This window comes from Salmo salar, chromosome 03 (genome assembly GCF_965601325.2).
Source record: "Salmo salar chromosome 03, fSalSal1, whole genome shotgun sequence".
Classification (NCBI taxonomy): Eukaryota; Metazoa; Chordata; class Actinopteri; order Salmoniformes; family Salmonidae; genus Salmo; species Salmo salar.
The window spans coordinates 11,587,384-11,611,043 of NC_138293.1; the positions used below are offsets into that span (position 1 = coordinate 11,587,384).

General features: G+C 39.3%; 1 protein-coding gene and 2 pseudogenes across 1 annotated transcript; all 3 read left to right on the plus strand.

The window, feature by feature from the left end:
* The first annotated feature begins 7,824 nt into the window (after positions 1-7,824).
* Positions 7,825-13,801, plus strand: LOC145877476 (GTPase IMAP family member 2-like). The gene is made up of 2 exons (XM_082973052.1): positions 7,825-7,855; positions 13,161-13,801. The coding sequence occupies exons 1-2, from the start codon at positions 7,825-7,827 to the stop codon at positions 13,799-13,801; spliced, it is 672 nt and encodes a 223-aa protein (XP_082829178.1).
* Positions 13,802-14,525: 724 nt separating this feature from the next.
* Positions 14,526-16,030, plus strand: LOC123741654 (GTPase IMAP family member 4-like; annotated as a pseudogene).
* On the plus strand, positions 15,867-16,827 carry LOC145850278 (GTPase IMAP family member 7-like; annotated as a pseudogene).
* The last annotated feature ends 6,833 nt before the right edge of the window (positions 16,828-23,660 follow it).

Consider the following 23,660-nt stretch of genomic DNA (forward strand, 5'->3'; position numbering starts at 1 on the left):
CTCGCCTGTCCCCGACCTGCCTTTTGCCTACCCCTTATTGTTATAATAAATATCGGAGGTCAACCTCCTGTGTCTGCATTTGGGTCTCACCTTTTGCCCTTATAGGGTCTCCTGTGCCGCTCCACAAGACTGTGTTAGCCCTCTGAGATAAAGCCTAGGCGTTCATGAGGACGTCTCTGAGAGATACAAATTTGACCTTGTGTTTGTCCTGTGATTCGAGTGACAGTGTGTTACCAGCATGTTGACGTCGCAGCACTCAAAATAATACTGAACTAAGTAAACAATTTAAGTTGCCAACATTCTGAAGTAACACTTACACAAAGTCATGAATTTGTATGAGTATACAAAATAAAAATATCTCAATGTTCTTTCCTCTGTTGTTTAGCAGTGTCCCCTGGTTTTTCATTTGGAAAACGTGTTCATTCCAACCCAGAGAGATTGTTGTTTTCAATGTAAATCAGGTAGGAGTAGACAGTCTGTGAATCAATACAGTAGCCGAGCGAAGTGGAATTAGCTGTCATGCCTTAGGGACTCTTAAATTACACTAGTTTATTACAAGAGGGAAGGACAGAGGTGTGGATTTCCTAGTGTCAAACTATTGGTTGGTAAATTAGTATGCAAAGGCCTTGCCTTAAGAGATCATTTGGCCAACTGGCCTTATTTTGCCCATAGAAATAGTATTTATAGAACGGATATCTCTATTTTATTTCTATGGTTTTGCCAGCCATACCTTTTAAATGTGTACAAAGCAAGGTCTTTCTGTACAAACATGCATACATATTTATGTTGTGGGACATTTTCATCAGGGAAGGGAAAGTTATTACTTAACTGCAATTCTTTCACCATTATGCAGAAGTTTAATGGGGAAAGAGTGTTTAAAGTTCTATATGAAACCCGTTGTGCCCCAGGACACATTAGTAGAGATGCACAGAGCTCTGCTCAACCCTGAAGAGTACTTAAGAGTTCTTAAGCTCTTGATTAATTTAAGTTCTGTAGAAGTTGGAAAATGAATTTTCTTTGCTTTGTCCTAGATACGAGGGAATTGAACCAAGTACACAATGTTGTTCTTCACTGTGTTAAAGTAGTAACTGCAAGCTGAGTAGTGAGTACAACTGTAATTATTATTTTAATATTAAAATGTTGTAAATGTACTGAAACACTAACAGACACAACGTATAGAATGAATAAAATAAATATGATCAGAGGTGGAATATAATGACAAAAACCAGTAGCTTTGAAAATCTGCTACATTCAGTAATGCAGTAATTCAGCAATGCAGTAATTCAGTAATGCAGTAATGCAGCAATGCAGTAATGCAGCAATGCAGTAATTCAGTAATTCAGCAATGCAGTAATTCAGCAATGCAGCAATGCAGTAATTCAGCAATGCAGCAATTCAGTAATGCAGCAATGCAGTAATTCAGTAATGCAGTAATGCAGCAATGCAGTAATTCAGTAATGCATCAATTTAGAAATGCAGTAATTTAGTAATGCAGTAATTCAGTAATGCATCAATTTAGTAATGCAGTAATTCAGTAATGCAGTAATTCAGTAATTCTCTTCACAACAAGCCTATAAATTCCCAATGTGTCATGTGACCAGAACAGAGAAAGACTCTTGAGTTCTGTATAAAAGGGGACAAAGGCATTACTGATAGAAATGACAAAGTTATCCTGCATCCACTTGTCTGCACTTTGTATCTGTATCTAAAATACCATACCACCATGTGCATACTCTATCAAAGAGTTTGGGTGTGCATACAGCAAACCATGGTTTCAAATAGTATTTGATTTTTGTTTTTAATATTTTGAGAATTTTATTGAGCATGCCTGGAGTGGCAGATGGGTTTGCAGTTTTTTGGAACTATTCCATTGGATTCCATTAAGCCAGGCAAGCTCAATCAAACGCTGATAAAGTATTTTCTTTAAATCACATCATATTTGAACCCAGGTACTTTAAAGTTACCTTACATGTCATTCTGTACGGGTTAGTATCGGAATTTCAGAACCAGAATCTATTATTATTATTATCTACGCCTCTTCTTTCCCTCTTGTCTCTCACTCCTCTCCCACATGTCACAGATGAAAAGAACTGAGTTCATCTTTTATAGATTTCAAAAAGCAGCGAGCTGGAGCTCCATCTTAAATCGAATCTTGAAAAGAATCATCTTCTTGGCAGCTGGCTCAATGGAAGTTGAGATGTTGATAGTTTCAGAGTGCTCCTCCATTCAGGGCAGGCTGATTCATGTTCTGTCACCATTCTCTTGAGACCTGTCACACACTGTGTCGTTTTATCAGACCTCAAACCCCACGCTAAGTTCAGAACTGCTATACAGTATAACATTGAATATCATTTTCTTATCCATTGTTGAATGGAAATGTATTTTTTGCTGCTACGTTGCAGGCTATATGCAAATTACACACACACACACACACACACACACACACACACACACACACACACACACACACACAGAGAGGTTTGAGTACCTGTTTGAGTGTGTGTACGTAGTTGTGGTGGCGAGGGGAGGGGTGGGGGGGGCGTCTCCCAAACAAAACGCTAGGGGCAGGGGTCACAGTTGCATGGCCGTTTAGGACACACCTGTTAAAAAGAAAGTGAATTCCTCTGACAGTTGGTCAACGTCAACAATGTTGTTAGCAGGACATCTGGCAAACATCTGGTAGTCGATCATGACATCTGGTAGTCGATCATGACATCTGGTGCAGAGCCTTTGTGCTGGGTAATATGTTTCTGAACAGACTATAAAAACACAGAAACAAACAAAAGAACTGTTCTGAATACGTGCACAGTAGGGGTCAGTTTGCCTCCCTCCATCGGTGTATTCCTGTTTCACAGTTTACAACTCGGATTGCTCACATTGCTCTGCATTTTTTCTTATTTTTTATGTGAGTAGCTAAATGCACATGAACAAATGGAACATGAGAGTCAAAACGAATTAATGGTAGTCTTCAGGGCATATTCCACCTACCCCGTGTGGACATTTTTGTTATTATTATAATTTTTTTTCGTAATTTTACCCACTTTTTCATGAATACGATCTTGTCCCATCGCTGCAACTCTCCAATGGGAGTTAATCCAGAAAGAAGCCAGCTGCACCAATGTGTCGGAGGAAACACTGTTCAACTGACGATAGATGTCAGCCTGCAGGCAAACGGTCCGCCACAAGGAGTCAGTAGAGCGTGATGAGCCAAGTAAAGCCCCCCCCGGCCAAACCCTCCCCTGACTCAGACGACACTGGGCCAATTGTGCGCCGGCATATGAGACTCCCGGTCACAGCCGGTTGTGACACAGCCTGGGATCGAACCCCAGGCTGTAGTGACGCCGCAACACTGCGATGCAGTGCCTTAGACTGCTGTGCCACTCGGGAGGCCCCACTTATGTTACTTTAGATGGAGCTTTGGGAGACAGATAGTTCAGCAGTCTAACGTCTGCTGTTAGACTGTAGCTGTGTTGTTGAAAGGCTGAGACAGACAGCTACTGTGAAGCACCGAGTAAACTCTAATCTCTGTCCACATTGACATTCTTGTTCTGTATCTATTGGGATCCTTCGCCCCAAAAATGTAAACGTTTGAGATTGAATCAGCATCTTGACAAGTGAACCAAGAAACTTTGTTCACATTCTCTTGTTGAGGCTATGGGATTTTATCTTGTATTAAACTTTGATGAACATATTTCTTGCAGTCCGCTACTCTCTACTCATTCGTGTACTGAATGTAAATGTACAGTACTGCATCTCAAACTGCAGAAACATTCAGACAGACACTGTTCCACCCAAGTTGAAGTTAATATTGCCTTTTCATGAACGTATACAAAGGCTCATTTCAATTGGTTAATGTGACCGACCAGGGTTTGAAACCCAGGTATCCTGCGGTTTAAAACACTGTATTATCTCTCTGAGCTGAAGCCTTTTACTGCTTGTGTTTAGCCTCATTACCAAACCTAGCTAGCCCTGTTTGAGCTAATTATATTCCTATAGGGTCTCATGGGGTGCTGAGGACTTGCAGAGGTAAAGTCAGCACAAACGCAGCCCCAATGCTGACTCAAGCACCCCGGGCTAACGCTAGGTCTTCTCCAGCCGCCAAGGCCATGACTTAGGGAGGAACGACCAATGCAAGTCAGCTAGAATCTGCACCACAATACTTGAGTGGAGTTGCCAAGTGAATAACAAGCTAAATTCTTGGTTACACATGCACGCAAGTGCACGAACACATGCTCGTCCTAATATTTATTTATATATTTCTTAATTCCATTCTTTTACTTTTAGATTTGTGTGTATTGAGTGTATTGTTGTGAAATTGTTAGATATTACCGCACTGTTGGAGCTAGAAACACAAGCATTTCACTACACCTGCAATAACATCTGCTAAACATGTGTATGTGACCAATAAAATGTCATTTGACTTGACACACACACACTTTCTTTCCCTCTTTCGCATCTGCTCTCTACACTATCTGATAGTGTTACTGTTACCCCTAAGTTGCCCATCGTTGGCAGGCAGGCGTACTGAAGTGGGATAGATCGATGACAAGGGCTGTCAGAGCGCCTCAATGTTCCTCACAGCTTGATTGTGTTTGAAAGACTCTGTGCCACGCAGCTAATGATTGAAAGAAGTGCACAGTCAAGTCTGATCAGTTCTCCTGACAGCCATCATCAATACTGTCTGTTAGAACAGAAGCGCTCCATTGGACAATGTGACGGGTGAGTCATGAAAAATAGGTAGATACACACCCCCTCTTCAGAACAGTTCGGATCCTCCGCCAATCAGCACAGTGGACATGGTTGATGTTACTAGAGGTTATTGGCATTATTCGTTTTACCTTGATACATAAAGAAAGTGAATAGCTGAAATGTGGTCATTTTAGACCAGAGGTGGGCAACTCCAGTCCTCGAGGGCCTGATTGGTGTCACAGTTTTGCCCCAGCTAACACACCTGACTCCAATGATCACCTAATCATGATCTTCAGTTCAGAATGTAATCAGATTAATCAGCTGTGTTTTCTAGGGATGGAGAAACAGTGGGACACCAATCAGGCCGTCGTGGACTGGAGTTGCCCACCCCTGTTTAAGATGGCGCATATCTTTCTCATTCATTTTGGAGTTGGACCTACACAAAATATTGTGTGGGACACGAGACTCATCTCACCATTAGGTTACTATTTTGATCTGAAAACATTGGATAAACTTTGATTTTGGAGAACACTATCCCTTTAATAATGGCCTCAAAACACTGAAGCAAAGCGCACTGAAATAACACCAGCAAAACCAATTAGGCTGCTTTGCCCCTCTTCACTGCTGCAGCGAATGTTTATGAGTAGAAATAGATCTGAAAAGCACTAGCAATAATATGGGAAAATCTCCACAGGATCTTCCTACACTGTTATGTGTTTGCTAGCCTGCTGTGAGGCACCACAATGTTTAGGTATCGAACACTAGAGAAAACTCAGAGGAAAAAATTTCACATGAATATGGATGTGACTTTATAACTTAATTGCTAACTTGTCTCCCTTCTCACACGGCCTAAAGCACAACCCTTCTTCAACCCACGTCCTAAAGCACAACCCTTCTTCAACCCACGGCCTAAAGCACAACCCCTTATCAACTTACATCCTAAAGCACAACCCTTCTTCAACCCACGTCCTAATATACAACCCTTAATCAACCCACGGCCTAACGCAAAACCCTTCTACAACCCACGGCCTAACGCACAACCCTTCAACCCACGGCCTAATGAACAACTCTTCTGCAACCCACGGCCTAACTCACAACTCTTGTGTGTAACAGAGCCCCTGTGTGTAACAACCTCCACTGACTCTTTCATATGTAACTATGGTTACTATCTTCATATCATTCTCAATGTATAATGTCTATCCATAACATTAAACTTTTATCATTGAAATACTGTAGCAGATGGTTTGGTTAGTATCAGTACTACCTTCCTTAAATCTGTAGGCTACTGTCAGTCCTGACCTAGAAATGCCTTTTCTGGATCAGTGGTATTGACAGTGTTCCTGGAGTAGGTTGTGGCCTGGGTTCTCGGGTCCACCATGGTAGGGATGGACCATTTTATAACACTACATAGAGGTATATCCAACATGCAGTATTCTACAAGATATCTAGATTTATAGTTTTGTTAAATACATAGTGTTTGGCTGGTGTAGGTCTAATCAGAAGTGTTGTCTGCCAACTGTGTGTCACTGTGGTCATATCTCCTCTTTATATAGTGTACATGGACAGACACCTGCACAAATACACACACACACACACACACACACGCACGCACGCACGCACACACGCACGCACACACGCACACACACACACTGGTTATAGTTACAGCTCTAGCAAAACTAGGCCCCATCTTGTTTGGGGCATATAACTCAATGACACACAGATGAAGGCAATTTCAATCATCTCAAAAAAGGAAAAACACACTGAATGATCAATGTGACACATTCCAAGTTGACATTACAGCAGAGATGAAGCAACATTATCTCTATTGCTCTGTCTCTGGTGTGATGTCACAAAGGAATGACCTCTGGAGTTTCCCTCACTGTTCTACTTCTTCTCTGGCAGTGGAATTCCTATGTGGTAACACACACCCTGCCAGATAGCTGGAAATACAGCTTCAAGCATTTCCCATTCTACTGTATTTAAGACGACGATTCATTACCAGCCAATAATTACTACAAAATACAACAACCATGATGATTAATTACAAATGTTATTCATTGTGAGATGCTGCTAGAAACTTATCATAATAATATCATAATAACATAATTCAGAGCATTTAGTCTTCACAGAAGCGTGAAATTGATTCCAAATATTCTCTGCTCTATTCAGAGTATTTTATCTCAGTTCCTCAAAATAAAATATTGTTCATTCAACTTTTTTGGCAGATTCGTCGGAATGCAGGCACCAATTCAATTTGCTAGATGACTAAACTGATTGGTGTCTGAGGCAATACAAACATTTTTTGGGAGTCAATAGTCACAGCATTTTACTCCAAGGATATCTAGACAAATAAACAATGTTTTATTTCAAAACATACAGTTGTTTTCCAGATGAAGCCACAGAAAGGTATTGCTTATTATACAAGAGGTATCCCCTTTTATGCAAGAAACAGTTATTTTGGCATCCAAAACTTTCAGCACACTACCCAGGTTTCTCTGGTTACTGGTGCCACCTTGTGGAGGAAGTTTTTCATTGCGAAAGGTGAGTTTACAGTCTTGATATACCTGGAGACATTTTAGCATTCTGTCTTTACAGTTTTGTTTTGCCTAACCTGATCTACCTAACCATCTCAAATCACTTCAGAGTAACATCAAACCAAGTAATTTAGCTTATTACTTTGATGTGGGATTGGAGATGTGTACAGTATTTGCCCAATGTCAATCAAATATTACATTTATTTGAAATATACATCAAAGCAATTTGAGTTTTACAATAAATACATTTTTATTGAAAAATGTTTGCTAAAAGACTCCACTGGAAAGTGGCAGAATGTTTGGTATGTGCTTTATTTTTTAACTGCAAGGTATTTAATGGCTTAATTAGCTGGGTTTAATTCACTGAGATGACTTGGTTATGCAATGTAATGTATGCCAGGTGGAGAACATTCAGTCCTATTGTTACTCTGATTACAAATCAAGATCAAGTTAGTGGTTTGGAAACAAATTCAACATGTAAATTTTAGTCTCTCCACAAAACTCAACAAAACTCCACAACTCCTTTAAACAGGTAGGACCATGTCTTACTGCAACTTTCACTTTCATGTATCTGGCCCAGTACAGACATTTTAAGAATGAAATGGCGAACGCTGCATCATTCAGAGACAAAGGTAAGAACAGTAAATCCTTCAAAATATATCTGTAGGCCTTATGTTCATCATTATCTGTAATGTATCATTCATATAGTTGGCCTACATATCTAATTAAATTTACCCATCGAGCAATATATATAATATATATTTTGGGGCTCATCTTGGGTAACTGCTTTTCGTCTAGTATGGCCATCCTCAATCTCTATGCTTCAGTGCTCTGTCTTTGGAAAATACATTTACAGGAAATACCTGAAACAAGTGGTTATTGTTATCCAGTTTATATTTCTAAACATGTAATATCCCCCAAACTTATTTGGGTTTGAAAATGACTATCAACATTCTATTAAGCAAGGACATAGAAAGAGAAAAATATTGATATATCTACAGTTGAAGTCAGAGGTTTACATACACCTTAGCCAAATACATTTAAACTCAGTTTTTCACAAGTCCTGACATTTAATCCTAGTAAAAATCCCCTGTCTTAGGTCAGTTAGGATCACCACTTTATTTTAAGAATGTGAAATGTCAGAATAATAGTGGAGAGAATTATTTATTTCAGCTTTTATTTCTTTCATCACATTCCCAGTGGGTCAGAAGTTTACATACACTCAATTAGTATTTGGTAGCATTGCCTTTAAATTGTTTAACTTGGGTCAAACGCTTCGGGTTGCCTTCCACAAGTTTCCCACAATAAGTTGGGTGAATTTTGTCCCATTCCTCCTGACAGAGCTGGTGTAACTGAGTCAGGTTTGTAGGCCTCCTTGCTCGCACACGCTTTTTCAGTTCTGCCCACACATTTTCTGTAGGATTCAGGTCAGGGCTTTGTGACGGCCACTCCAATACCTTGACTTTGTTGTCCTTAAGCCATTTTGCCACAACTTTGGAAGTATGCTTGGGGTCAGTGTCCATTTGGAAGACCCATTTGCGACCAAGCTTTAACTTCCTGACTGATGTCTTGAGATGTTGCTTCAATATGTCCACATAATTTTGTTGAGAGTGTGCAAAGCTGTCATCAAGGCAAAGGGTGGCTAATTTGAAGAATCTCAATATAAAATATATTTTGATTTGTTTAACACTTTTTTGGTTACTACATGATTCCATATGTGTTATTTCATAGTTTTGATGTCTTCACTATTATTCTACAATGTAGGAAATATTAAAAACAAAGAAAAACCCTGGAATGAGTAGGTGTGTCCAAACGTTTGACTTGTACTGTATATAGCAATTGGTTTTGAGCTAGAGACTTCCTGGATGTGTCATTTGCCTTATCTATTTGGGCTAAGTGAACCTTGGTCGCTCGCGTGAAAGGCCAACACCCTATGCATTGCGCCAATAGGGTTAATCCACTTGGTGGGAATTGTAAACTGTAAAAAAAGGATTCAGTTGGTTAGTAAATTATACTTGAAAATGTTTTGACATAAAAAAATGTACTTGTCATTTTTACTTGAATTTAATTAGTACTTTTCTTCACTTCACCAACCAAGAAAATTAAAATAATAATTCAACATAAGTTCAATGCATAATTTAAACAACTAATTATGTGTAAAAACAACTACAAGGTAAATAGTGTTTAACTTACTCAATTTTCCTAATATTTCCTTTAATATTCACATGGAGAAGTCCACAGACCCACTCCAAAAGGCATTCGGAGCCATCATCAACTCGGGGGGTTTTGTCCAACATGTCTCTGGACCTACTCACTGCCACAGTCATACTCTGGACCTAGTTTTGTCCCGTGGAATAAATGTTGTGGATCTTAATGTTTTTCCTCATAATCCTGGACTTTCGGACCACCATTTTATTACGTTTGCAATCGCAACAAATAATCTGCTCAGACCCCAACCAAGGAGCATCAAAAGTCGTGCTATAAATTCTCAGACAACCCAAAGATTACTTGGTGCCCTTCCAGATGGAAGTCTTCCGACTAGCTTGGAAAGACAGTACCGTGCATTATCGAAGAGCCCTCACTGCTGCTCGATCATCCTATTTTTCCAACTTAATTGAGGAAAATAAGAACAATCCGAATTTCTTTTTGATACTGTCGCAAAGCTAACTAAAAAGCAGCATTCCCCAAAAGAGGATGGCTTTCACTTCAGCAGTAATAAATTCATGAACTCTTTGAGGAAAAGATCATGATCATTAGAAAGCAAATTACGGACTCCTCTTTAAATCTGCGTATTCCTCCAAAGCTCCGTTGTCCTGAGTCTGCACAACTCTGCCAGGACCTAGGATCAAGGGAGACACTAAAGTGTTTTAGTACTATATCTCTTGACACAATGATGAAAATAATCATGGCCTCTAAACCTTCAAGCTGCATACTGGACCCTATTCCAACTACTGAAAGAACTGCTTCCTGTGCTTGGCCCTCCTATGTTGATCATAATAAATGGCTCTCTATCCACCGGATGTGTACCAAACTCACTAAAAGTGGCAGTAATAAAGCCTCTCTTGAAAAAGCCAAATCTTGACCCAGAAAACATTAAAAACTATCGGCCTATATCGAATCTTCCATTCCTCAAAAAAAAAAAAAAAAAAGCTGTTGCACAGCAACTCACTGCCTTCATGAAGACAAACAATGTATACGAAACGCTTCAGTCTGGTTTTAGTCCCCATCATAGCACTGAGACTGCACTTGTGAAGGTGGTAAGTGACCTAAGTAATGGCGTCAGACCGAGGCTCTGCATCTGTCCTCGTGCTCCTAGATCTTAGTGCTGCTTTTGATACCATCGATCACCACATTCTTTTGGAGAGATTGGAAACGCAAATTGGTCTACACGGACAAGTTCTGGCCTGGTTTAGATCTTATCTGTCGGAAAGATATCAGTTTGTCTCTGTGAATGGTTTGTCCTCTGACAAATCAACTGTAAATGTCGGTGTTCCTCAAGGTTCCGTTTTAGGACCACTATTGTTTTCACTATATATTTTACCTCTTGGGGATGTCATTCGGAAACATAATGTTAAATTTCACTGCTATGAGGATGACACACAGCTGTACATTTCAATGAAACATGGTGAAGCCCCAAAATTGCCCTAGCTAGAAGCCTGTGTTTCAGACATAAGGAAGTGGATGGCTGCAAACGTTCTACTTTTAAACTCGGACAAAACAGAGATGCTTGTTCTAGGTCCCAAGAAACAAAGAGATCTTCTGTTGACTCTGACAATTAATCTTGGTGGTTGTACTGTCGTCTCAAATAAAACTGTGAAGGACCTCGGCGTTACTCTGGACCCTGATCTCTCTTTTGAAGAATATATCAACACTGTTTCAAGGACAGCTTTTTTCCATCTATGTAACACTGCAAAAATCTGAAACTTTCTGTCCAAAAATGATGCAGAAAAATGTATCCATGCTTTTGTTACTTCTAGGTTGGACTACTGCAATGCTCTACTTTCCGGCTACCCGGATAAAGCACTAAATAAACTTCAGTTAGTGCTAAACCCGGCTGCTAGAATCCTGACTAGAACCAAAAAAATGTATCATATTACTCCAGTGCTAGCCTCCCTACACTGGCTTCCTGTTAAGGCAAGGGCTGATTTCAAGGTTTTACTGCTAACCTACAAAGCATTACATGGGCTTGCTCCTACCTATCTTTCCGACTTGGTCCTGCCGTACATACCTACACGTACGCTATGGTCACAAGACGCAGGCCTCCTAATTGTCCCTAGAATTTCTAAGCAAACAGCTGGAGGCAGGGCTTTCTCCTATAGAGCTCCATTTTTATGGAATGGTCTGCCTACCCATGTGAGAGACGCAGACTCGGTCTCAACCTTCAAGTCTTTACTGAAGACTCATCTCTTCAGTAGGTCCTATTATTGAGTGTAGTCTGGCCAGGAGTGTGAAGGTGGACGGAAAGGCTCTGGAGCAACAAACAAAATATATAAATACATTTGATTTAAACTTAAGAATTTTATGTTATTTCAACAACTTGCCACGTGGCTCTGTTTTCAGAGGATTGTGGAGATTTTATTTTTACTTTACGATACTTTTACACAATGTTGTATGCATGTTTGAAGAACCAAAAGCACATTTATATATTAGTATCAAACAGTTTGTTGTGCTATGATATATAATGGATCATGATGAACGGATATCAAAACTGTCGAACAATTTGACATTAAATGATGAGACCACCCATTCTCCACCCATTCTCACCATTAGTAAGATCATGTGCGCTACTCTTGACAGAGGCAAATAGGTCAAGCTACAATGCTTTCCCTCCATTTAATGCTAGTGGAATGAGCATTGCACTCAACAATTCCTGGTAAAGTGTATAAAAATGTAAAGCGATGAAATAGTGTACATTATGTCATGTTTAACAATAAAATACTGTCAATGAAAGTAACTAATCAGAAAGATTAAGTACTGTAGATCTAATGTACAATAACAGTTCTATATTTTATACAATGAAGTTGGACCTTAGACATTTTTTTATGCTTGACTTAAAATACTAGTGTTTGCGAAACAGAAAAATATATTTTTAAAAATCATCATGTTGGAAATCCTCAATAAGCAGATGCAAATAGTTGCCTTTTTGTTTCAGGTGGAACTAGCTCAGTATTTTTTACAGTGTAATGTGGCTCATATAGCGAGGATCGCTACACTATCTATCTAGCTAGCATCCAACGCCCTCCTGTTAGAATTTCTCTTCAGAATCCTAGTACAAAGGCACTTTTCACCAGATAATTATCAGGTATGATGTTTTTATTGTTGACAACAGCTAAATGTATGGGCTGACCAGTGAAAAATTGCTCTTTTCATCTTGAACAGTAGCTAACGTTAGCAGCAGCTGAACAGGAAATGGGTTGTCAGTCAACCTGAATTATATTACTTCACGGCCGTCAATCCTGTACCTTCAAAGTTTAGAAACCCTGACATGTTCAAAAGCTGTTTATAACTTATTAGAATTGTTTTCTCACAATAACATTGATATGACATTAAATTAGCTTACCAATAACCTACATAGCTACTCAACATAAAATTACTTCAGAAGAAAATAAGTAGACAATCAACATTAAGAACTTTACAAAATACTGATGATTGTGTACATTTGATATGTTTTCAGTCTCGAATCCAGGGGCACAGAGATGCAAAAGTGTGGAATTATTGCCCCGAAAGGGTGAGTGATCAATAAAATATCAGACTTTTATCAACAGATTTTGTATTTCTCTGTGTAGAGAATAGAATAGATGTTTTGTTGTAATATGTTGCATAATGTTCATGGTGTAATCCTGAAAGAAAAGCAAACAAAAATGTTAGTGTCAACATTTTCAACAAAGTTTTACGGCAAACATTTTAAATAACGTTGTGGTGGTGTTTATGTTACAGAGTTAAGGATTGTGCTGCTCGGCAAGAATGTCTCTAAGAAGAGTGTTGGGAACTTCATCCTGGAAAGAGAGGTATTTGACCTTAACTATGTACGAAGTCGCTGTGAGAGAGTCAGGGGTCAGATGGAGGGAAGACACATAGCTGTGATCAACACTCCAGACCTGTTAGACCCTCACATGTCACATGACAAACTCTCAGAGGATCTGCGTTGGTGTGTCACTCTGTCTGACCCGGGACCTCATGTGTTCCTGTTGGTGCTGCAGCCTGAGGAGTTCACACAGGAAGAGGGAGACAGAATCAGGACAATCCTAGACACCCTCAGTGACCGGTCCTTTGACTACTCAATGGTATTGACAACTCATGAAGACAAGAGGGGACACATGGATGAGAATCACCCTCTGAATCAGATGGTCAGAGCCTGTAGAGGGAGGCAGCACCTCAGTGACCGCACTCAACTTATGGCAGATGTTGACAAGATTGTAAAGGAGAATATCTCACCTGTGATGTATTTGAAGATACAAGTGACATGGTACAAGGGAAAGAGGAAATCCACAGGAGTAAAACTGATTGGAACCTCAAATCTTCCTCTGAGGAAGAACTTGGAAAGGATGTTTTGGAACAAGGTGAATCAGCACAATTGAACAATTGGGAGAAAATTAGAACAATTGGTAAGTATACAGCACACTGACAAAAGTTATAATGAGATGAGCATTGAATACAACTGACAATTAACTTTTGTTTCATTATGACTGGTTTAAATGGACTGCGAAGAGGAAGTCACTGAAATTGATTATGTCAACTTTTCTTCAGGACTGGTATCACTTAAGCAAGAAAGACGGAATCCATCAAGCAGACATGACAAATGTGGGTAAAATTCAGTGGTTATACATCATAATGTAACTATTTGTTATTTAAGAGGGAGGCTACGGCTCAGAAGGATTTGTCATGGGGCATGTTTTCATTATTTTGTTTTCAAAATGTCTATCCTGAAAATGTCTCTTGTTTTTCTAAATGTCTATCCACAGCTCATAAACCAACAGTATCTATCAATTTGAGGTTATTGCTCCCTCTGGTGGAAACAAAAAGAAATGTCGCTCAACATTTAGATTTAGAGATTTGCTCAGTGCAGCGATTTGCTGCTCAGTGCAGCGATTTGCCATATTGTGGCCATTAAAGGTGAAGCTTTGGAGTACAATGTGAGGGATTCCACGGGAATCACTGAGCAAAATAAAATTCTGGAACTGTACTCACTCAATATTACTGACTACTACTGTCAAGTTTTTTGACAACAAGCATTGGGAGTAAAGCTTTGTTAATTTGCACTGGGACAATCCTCCAGTGTGAACATTTGGTAAGCAGGTAAACAACATGATGTTTTATATGCATATCCTTATATTAATCAATGTGTACATGTGATTTACAGTGTCTTCACTCAGGATTGTGCTTCTGGGGAAGAATGACAACAAGAAGAGTACAGTGGGTAACATGATCCTACAGAAACAGGCTTTTCCTTCAACTATAAACAGCCATGTGAATCAGCCAGTGATAAGGTGAATGGCAAGTCTGTTACTGTTGTAAAGACTCCAGACTTCTTTGCTACACGTCTGACTGTGAAGTAACTGATGGAGGAGATGGAGAAATGTAAGTCCCTCTCTGCTCCTGGGCCTCATGGGGTCCTGCTGGTGTTGAAGCCTGAGGAGCTCACAGAGGAGAACAGAAACACATTCAAGTTGATCCTGAGCATATTTGGTAAAGAGGCCTTCAAGTACTCAATGGTGATCATTACTCACCACAAGGGAGTCACAGGAAATCCTCATCTGAGACAAATGATCGAAGAATGTGGAGGAAGGTATCATGAAATGTACAAACAAGGAAGTGACCACAAAGAGTTAACTGAAAAGATAGAAAAGATGGTAGAGGAGAATGAATGGAGATACCTCACCTCCAATGAAGAGACGACACATGATACCATGACACCAAAGGCTCAGAGACTGAATGTGGTGCTGTGTGGCAGAAGAGGAGCTGGGAAGACTTCTACAGCCAATGTGATACTGGGTCAGACAGAGTCCAGTCCAAAGTCCAGCTCCTCCTCAGTGTGTGTGAAGAGAGAAGGAGAGGTGTGTGGTCGGCCGGTCACCCTCATCGAGCTGCCTGCTCTGTATGGAACACATCTCACTCTGGAGGAAGTGATGCGTGAGACTTTCCACTGTGTCTCTCTGTGACTCTGGAGTGCATGCTTTCCTCCTGGTCGTACCTTTAGGTCCAATCACTGATGAAGACAAAGGAGAGTTGGAGACCATCCAGAAGATTCTCAGCTCACGAGTCAATGACTTTATCATGGTCCTGTTTAGACAGGATTACATTCCAGTTGATAAAACTGCAGTTAACTTTGTGGAACAAAATGCAGACACAAAACAACTGATCAAGATATGCGGAGGGCGGTATAAAATCTTTGATGCTTTGAAGATTGATAACACCAAGCAGACGACAGAACTTGTAACAGAAATAGTGAAGATGATGGATCAGAACAGAACCTGCTACACTCTGTACATGTACATGGAGGCTAAACACCAATCAGAACTGGACCAAAACAGAAGAATCAAGGATTTAGAGGAGAGAATCAGGAACATGTCACAAGGTGAGTTTGTTGAACACAGAGAGGAACAAATATTGGGGGGGTGATTGGGAAAACAATGATTTAACACTATGAACTTTCTGTGTTGATTTCAATATCAGTTCATGCAGTAATTCACATTCATTTTTTATAATTTATTGTTTAATGTGTAGGCGCTGAAATTGAGTTTGCCAGCACAGCGTGCATAAGGGTGGTGCTGATTGGGAAAACTGGAAATGGGAAGAGCGCCAAACACTATCCTGGGCAGAAAGGAATTTGAGTCTGAATCCAGCACTGATTCCTTGACAAAGGTTTGCAAGAAGGTAGTCGTCAAAGTTGATGGAAGAACAGTTTCTGTGGTGGACACACCTGGACTTTTTGACACAACATTGTCTAATAAAGATGTTCAGCAAGAGATAGTGAAATGTGTTTCCCTGTCAGCTCCTGGACCCCATGTGTTTATCATAGTGTTGAGTATCGGGAGAATCACACAAGAGGAGCTGGACACTTTGGACCTCATAGAGACAACCTTTGGTCCAGGAATGTTGTGCTTAGTTCTGTTTACTAGAGGAGATGACTTGGAAAATACATCAATTCAAGATTACATTGGGAAAAGCAAGAATGCCAAACTGAAAAAACTGATCAGAGATTGTGGAGACAGATTCCATGTCTTCAACAACAAAGACAAAACTAACCACACACAGGTCACTGAGCTTCTTAAGAAGATTAACAAAATGGTGTCCATGAACTGGGGCAGTTTCTACACCAGTGACATGTTCCAGGAGGCAGAGGCATCCATTAAACAAAAACAGGAAGCAATACTGAAGGAGAGAGAGATGGAGATAAAGGCTGACATGGAGAAACTGAAGGTCAACCATGAAACAGACATGGAAAAGATGAAGTCAAAGTTGGAAGAGGAGAGATTGAAAGTTCAGGAGGAAAGACAGCTGAGAGAAAACATGTTGAGAGAGAGAGGAAGCTATTAGAAAAGAGCATGAAGACAAGGAGAAAGCAGAGAAGGAAGGAAGAGAGTTGAGGACAAAAAGAATATGAAAAGTTGAAAAGAGAAAATGGAAAAAAAGAGAAGATGGAAAAAGAGATAAAAACTCAGGAAATAAAGTTGAAAACCTCCAAAGAGAAAAGGAGGAAGAATATAAAATGAGAATGGAAAAACTGAGAAAGGAAGAGAAAGAAAAAGAAGAACGGCTTATAAATCAAGAAATTATGTTTGAAAAATTAAAAAAGGCAGAAATGGCCAGGAGAGGGAAGGATGAGGATGAGAGGAGAAAGAATGAAGAGAAAGAAAGACAAGAGTGGCAAAGAAAAATAAAGGAAGCAGAGAAAAGTCAAACAGAAATCATGCAGAGAAAAAAAAGGGAATGGGAGCAACATTTAAAAACAGTAATAGACAGACAACAGCATAGAGAAATGCTGAGGAGACAGAATGAGGTACAAACTCATGTAGAACAAGATAAAAAACAGAGAAGATTGAGAGAGCAGTTTGAAAGAGAGAGGGAACAAGATAGATTAAGGAATCAGAAGAGCAGAGGAGAGAAATAGAGCAAAAAGAAAGAGACCGAATAGAAAAAGACTTTGAAGAAAAGAGGAGAGAGTTGACAGACAAAATGACAACGCAACAAGAGCAGTGGGAGAGAGAACGTAGAGAGGAACAGGAAAGAAGACAAAAAGAGGATGTAAATCGAAGAGTGGGGGAGAGGCGAAGACTCAAGGAACTGCAGAAACATTTTGAACAAGAACGTGAGAGCGAGAACATGAGGAAAGAGAAGGAAGATGAAGCCAGGAGAGAACAAGACAAGAAACGGAAGGAAATGGCAGCAGAGTACGAAAGAAAAACAAAATAAATGGGTAAATACGAAGAAGAGGCCAGAACACAAGCAGAGGAGTTTAATAACTTTAAAGAGAAATATGAAAAAAAGCTAAATAAATTGTTGAACAACTTGAAGATGAGAAGAAAATGGAAAAATCACAAAGTGGAGCATGACCTATTAAACAATCTATATAGTCATAATAAAGAAGAATGGAATAGCAAAATGCAGGAGTTGAAGGAAAAGCATGAGGTAGAGATACATTCTTTGAAGGAGGCAGCCAGATGTGTTGTACAGTGAGGAATCTTGAGCCCCATGTGAATTGGACTGGTTTAACCAATGAACATCGTAATGTAGTTAATACCAGAAGTTGAGTTATATTTTAAACAGACTGCAGTGATGTGAACAGCATTGTGAACCAAAGATAGTTGTATCACAATGCTGAGCACATGTATAGAAAACAATGTCATTTTTACTTTGAGGCACTGTCACTTCATTTTGAAAGCTGGTTTGCCTCTTAGGGCCACTGTTGTGAAGCCCTACTAAGGTACAAAATGTAATAGTGCCCACTGTTTACTGTTAAATGACGATGGTAACACAAATGCACCATTTATAAAATACACCACTTGTGGCAAAGATGAGACATGGAAAATAAAATGTGAGAATATGGCCTCTGATAATACATCATGATATAATTGTTTTTATTTTCCTTAAAATAGGGTTTGTACATGAAATGTAAATACAAACTGGACAGCAATGATGAGAAGGAGGAGGATGATGACAATGGTGATGATGATTGTTGATGGATTAAATGCTGAGAATTCTTAGTTTTGTACTCTTTGTTCCCCATTCTTTTGACAGTCTGTTGAAAATCACAACATATTTAAACAGTTACATACTGTACTATGCAGACAGAGAACTACTAACGGCACAGAATGTTCACCTGTACTAGCCCAAAGTAATTGCTTTCCAGGCCTGTACTAGCAACTGTCGTGTGACTTGTCTTTGTTGATTTCATACTTGTCATTTTAATGTGTTACTGTGCTTTATATATATCACAATTTCTGTCTTTGTTGTTCAAACAACAAGATAATAAAATGTCAAAAGAGACACATCAACAAATCTGTTAATTGTCCAGTTTCCATAAAATCACTTTACAGCTGTTCCCATTGTCTTGTTAATATGAGGCTGAGTTCGGGTCTTGGGTGAGGTCCACCTAACCAGGATCTCGTCACGGTATTTTTGTGCATTCAAATTGCCATCGATAAAATCACATTGTGTTGTCCATAGCTTATGCCTACCCATACCATAACCCAAACTCCACCATTGGACGCAGTGCAAAATTCTCTATAACAACATTGGAGGTGGCTTATGGTAGAGAAATTAACATTCAATTCCCTTGCAACAGCTCTGGTGGACATTCCTGTAGTCAGCATGCCAATTGCACGCTCCTTCAAAACTTAAGACATCTGTGTTGTGTGACAACTGCACATTTTAGTGGCCTTTTATTGTCCCCAGCAAAAGGTGCACCTGTGTAATGTTCATGCAGTTTTGTTTTCATTTACATTTTTATTGAATATTAAAACATACAATCTAATTGCAGTGAAGCCGGTCAACATTACATTCAGTCATCTAACAGACTCCCATCCAGAGCGACCCACAGAAGCAACCAAGGTCAACTCCCTGCTCAAGAGCAGGTTGACAGATCTCCTACAAGGTCAAAAATGGGGACCTGAACCAGCAAACTTTCAGCCACCTATGGGGGGTGATTCCTGCCAGAATTACGCTTCGTGAAGCTACTGATACCTCTCACCAAGTCATCTAACGTCTTCCTAGCACCATAAAATACTGCCATGAATTAACATGGATGTCAATGGAGACAATTTTTTTCTAAGGCGTCAAACTGCTTGTAAGTTTATTATGAAAGATCTCACCATGAAATCTACATGTACATGATTTTGTAAAATATATTTAATTGCCAGAGTAATCTAATCAATTTAATTTGGCGATTTAGATAAAATAGGCATATCACCTCAATACATAAATGATTAAGCAAGTTGATATTGTAGCCAGCCACCATTTCTGTGTAGATATGACTATTTCTCACATCAATACAGAGTCAAGGGCTACAACAGAATGTCGGCTTGCACGGGAAAAACTGTACGTTTCTGACATTTATGGTTGAGATTTAATTCATATAAACATAAACTATGCACCTTATGACTTTCAGTAACGTGCAGGCGTCACGCAGATGTTAGTAAGATGTTCAATGGTAGGTGACAGCCACACGGTGGTACTGTTGCCTAGGTTTATTAACTTCTTTTGGATCAGTGGGACGGTAGCGTCCCAACTCGACAACATCCGGTGAAATTGCAGAGCGCCAAAATCTAATTAAATTACTATAAATATTTAACTTTCATAAAATCACAAGTGCAATACATCAAAATAAAGCTTAACTTGTTGTTAATCCAGCCACCATATGGCATAAAAATAGTTGTACTCATCCTTAAAAATGTCGTACTGGAGAGAAGAGGACCAAAACGCAGCAGGTATGTGCAGGCTCATCTTGACTTTTATTCACTATCAAAATGAATGCCAAAATAACAAACCATGAGAATGAACGAACAACCAACAAACAGTCTGGCAAAGCATAGGCTCAACACAGAACAATTCCCCACAACCCCAAAGACAAACACACACACCTATATAGGACTTCCAATCAAAGGCAACTATACACACCTGCCTTCAATTGGAAGTCCCAATCATCCACCCAACATTTAACCAACACAAACATGCCACGTCCTGACCCCAAAACTAAAACACTAGCTCCATCTGCTGGTCAGGACGTGACACCATATCAGATTTCAAAAAGGCTTTACGGCAAAAGCAAACCATGCGATTATCTGAGGACAGCGCCCCGCATACCAACACATGAAAAACATATTTCAACCAGGCAGGTGCGACACAAAAGTCAGAAATAATGATATAATTCATGCTTTACCTTTGAAGATCTTCTTCTGTTGGCACTCCAAAATGTCCCAGAAACATAACAAATGGTCCTTTTGTTTGATAAATTCCTTCTTTATATCCCCAAAATGTCCATTTATTTGGCGTGTTTGATTCAGAAATACACCGGTTCCAACTCGCCCAACATGCCTACAAAGTATCTAATAAGTTATCTGTAAACTTGGTCCAAACATTTCAAACAACTTTCCTAATCCAACCTTAGATATCCTAAAACGTAAATAATCGATAAAATTTAAGACGGAATATATTGTGTTCAATAGAGGATAAAAACAATGTGGAGCGAGCTCCAAATCACGCGCGCCACACAGAAGAGTACACTTGGCTTGAACAGCCCTACTTCTTCATTTCTCAAAAGAAAAACATCAACCAATTTCTAAAGACTGTTGACATCTAGTGGAAGCCATAGGAACTGCAACCAGGTTCCTCATAAATATAGTCTCCCATAGAAACCCAATTGAAAACACAGTGACCTCAAATTATTTTCCTGGATGGTTTGTCCTTGGGGTTTTGCCTGCCAAAGAAGACATAATTTTAACAGTTTTAGAAACTTTAGAGTGTTTTCTATCTACATCTACCAATTATATGCATATCCTAGCTTCTGGGCCTGAGAAACAGGCAGTTTACTTTGGGCACGCTTTTCATCCGGACGTGAAAATACTGCCCCCTATCCCAATGAAGTTAACACGCAGGTGTCACAAAGATATTAGTAAGGCGTTGGTATCAAGTCATGTCAGTCAGACGTTCAATGGTAGGTGACAGCCACACAGTGGAATGGTTGCCTAGGCTTAATTCTGGCACTTATCAACCCCCCATAGTCACTGGCTCAATCTCCCAACGGCCAGGCCACCAGCCCTCCAAGATCCCCCCCACAGTTTCCCCAAGAGATGCTCCTCAACCATCTGAGACCCCACCTCACAGTCACAATATTTTTTTGAATCATAATACAAATAACAAACAAAAGAGAGACAAAGGAAAACAGAAAATAACAATGCAGGTAACAAAATACATCAAGGACAACAAACAGCATAACAGCAAGACCAATTGAATACGTTTTAGTTCATGTATGGCACTGTTTACGTGTGTGTGCGCGTGTCCGTGTATGTGTACGTTTGAATGAGAGTGTGCATATGCATGTGTACAAGGGTGCAAATACCTGCGCTGCATCAGCCACAGGCAAACAGGCATTAGCAACCTCAGTGTCATTCAAATGTACTTTTTGTTTTGTTTTATTTAGACTTAAAAGTAAAAAATATATATATTTGACCGTCATTCTATCCCCAGCCCAGCAACTCTCCTCCCCCTTGTCTCCAATTCCACATCCCAACCCTCAACTTCCCTCAGCCCATCCCACCTATCTCTGTTGGCCATCCTCTTCGGATTTCTATGCACCATATATCTTTCAACTATGCTGTGATGTTTAACATACAATTTTAATCTATGTAATCGAATAGAATTCACAGATTGCGAGTTGAAGATAAATACTTTTCCTAAGAGTATTAGTATATTAGTAATTGGCTGACCAGCTCTCTCCAGATCTCCCAACAATGCTATTTCTAGGGTCAATTTTAGAGGAATGTTATGCTTTTTCAGCCATTCCTGAACCTGAAACGGGCTACCTGAGGGCAATACCAAAACAAATGGTCTATTGATTCTGTATCCTCACAACAAAATCTACAGAGCTGCGATGATTGTATGCCCCAAATATTCAACATTTTGTTGGTGGCAAGAATTCTGTACAATAATTTTAGCTGAAAAGCACAAAGTCATACATTTTACGTAGTTTTATATATCAACTCATACACCCAACTATTTTGCATTCTGTATGGCACAGCCATCAACATCCTGGTCTTCAAATGAAACTGGTATACTTTCCTATTTATGCTATTTTTATTCCTTCTCCAGTTTTGATCCTTTATATTGGGCAGACAGACCAGTTCCTTACCTCCTCCTGCTGCCAGCTGCCTCCATTTTTGGGTAATGATGTAATCAATTGTTTGTAATCTTGGATTGAGCAGACCTTCCCATACAATTATGATTACTCCATGAAAGACATAACTCTACAATTCGAATTTACAATATCATTTAAAAGTGAAATACCCTTTTCAAACATATTTTCCATAAATGCAGGTATTTTATAAACCAGCACATTTGAGTTCAGCTATAATATTTGTTGTAACATCTGTTCTGTCTTTTCAGGGGGATGAAATTAAAATTGTAGCCAGCTCTGCAATGCTTGTTTGAAAAAGAGAGATACTTTGAAAAGGTTGAATTTTCAATTAATCAAAAATGAGACATGTCAATCTACACAAAGGCAAAAAGGACATTTTTAAACAATGGATGAGCTTTTCTTAGTAATCTACTTGATAACCATTTAGGGTTCAAGTAAAACTTTTGTATATGTGAAGCTTTAAGAGGGAGGTTTAGTGGTTTTATATGTAATAATCTTTAACACCCAGTTCATATTAATTATATAGATAGGTACACTTTATCTTGTCTGGTTTAGCATCCCAGATAAAGCCAAATATTTTTTGCTCATATGATTTGAAAAACAAATCATCATGAGTAGGTAGTGCCATAAGTAAGTGAGTAAACTGAGATATGACTAAGGAACAAAATCCAGGCATTTCTAAATAAAATCCGCTATAAATACCAGGCCTGAATTTTTAGATGTTTCATGTTGTTCTGTTATTTCTAGTAGTTGTCATATATTATCTCCAATGTATCGTCCATGTAAAAAACCTGTCTGATCAGGATGAGCAATACCTGGTAAAACCTTTTTAATTCCGAGTGCTATGCATTTCGTTAGTATTTTTGCATCACAACATTGAAGTGTAAGGGGCCTCCAGTTTTTTAGATAGAGTGGATCTTTATATCTTGTTTTAATAATAGTGAAGTCAGACCTTCCTGCTGAGTACCTGACAGACTACCATTTCTATAGGAGTAGTTAAAACAAGTTAATAATCAAGATTTTAGTTCTGTATATCAAAAAAGGCTTGATATACCTCTACTGGTATACCATCAAGCCCTGGGGTT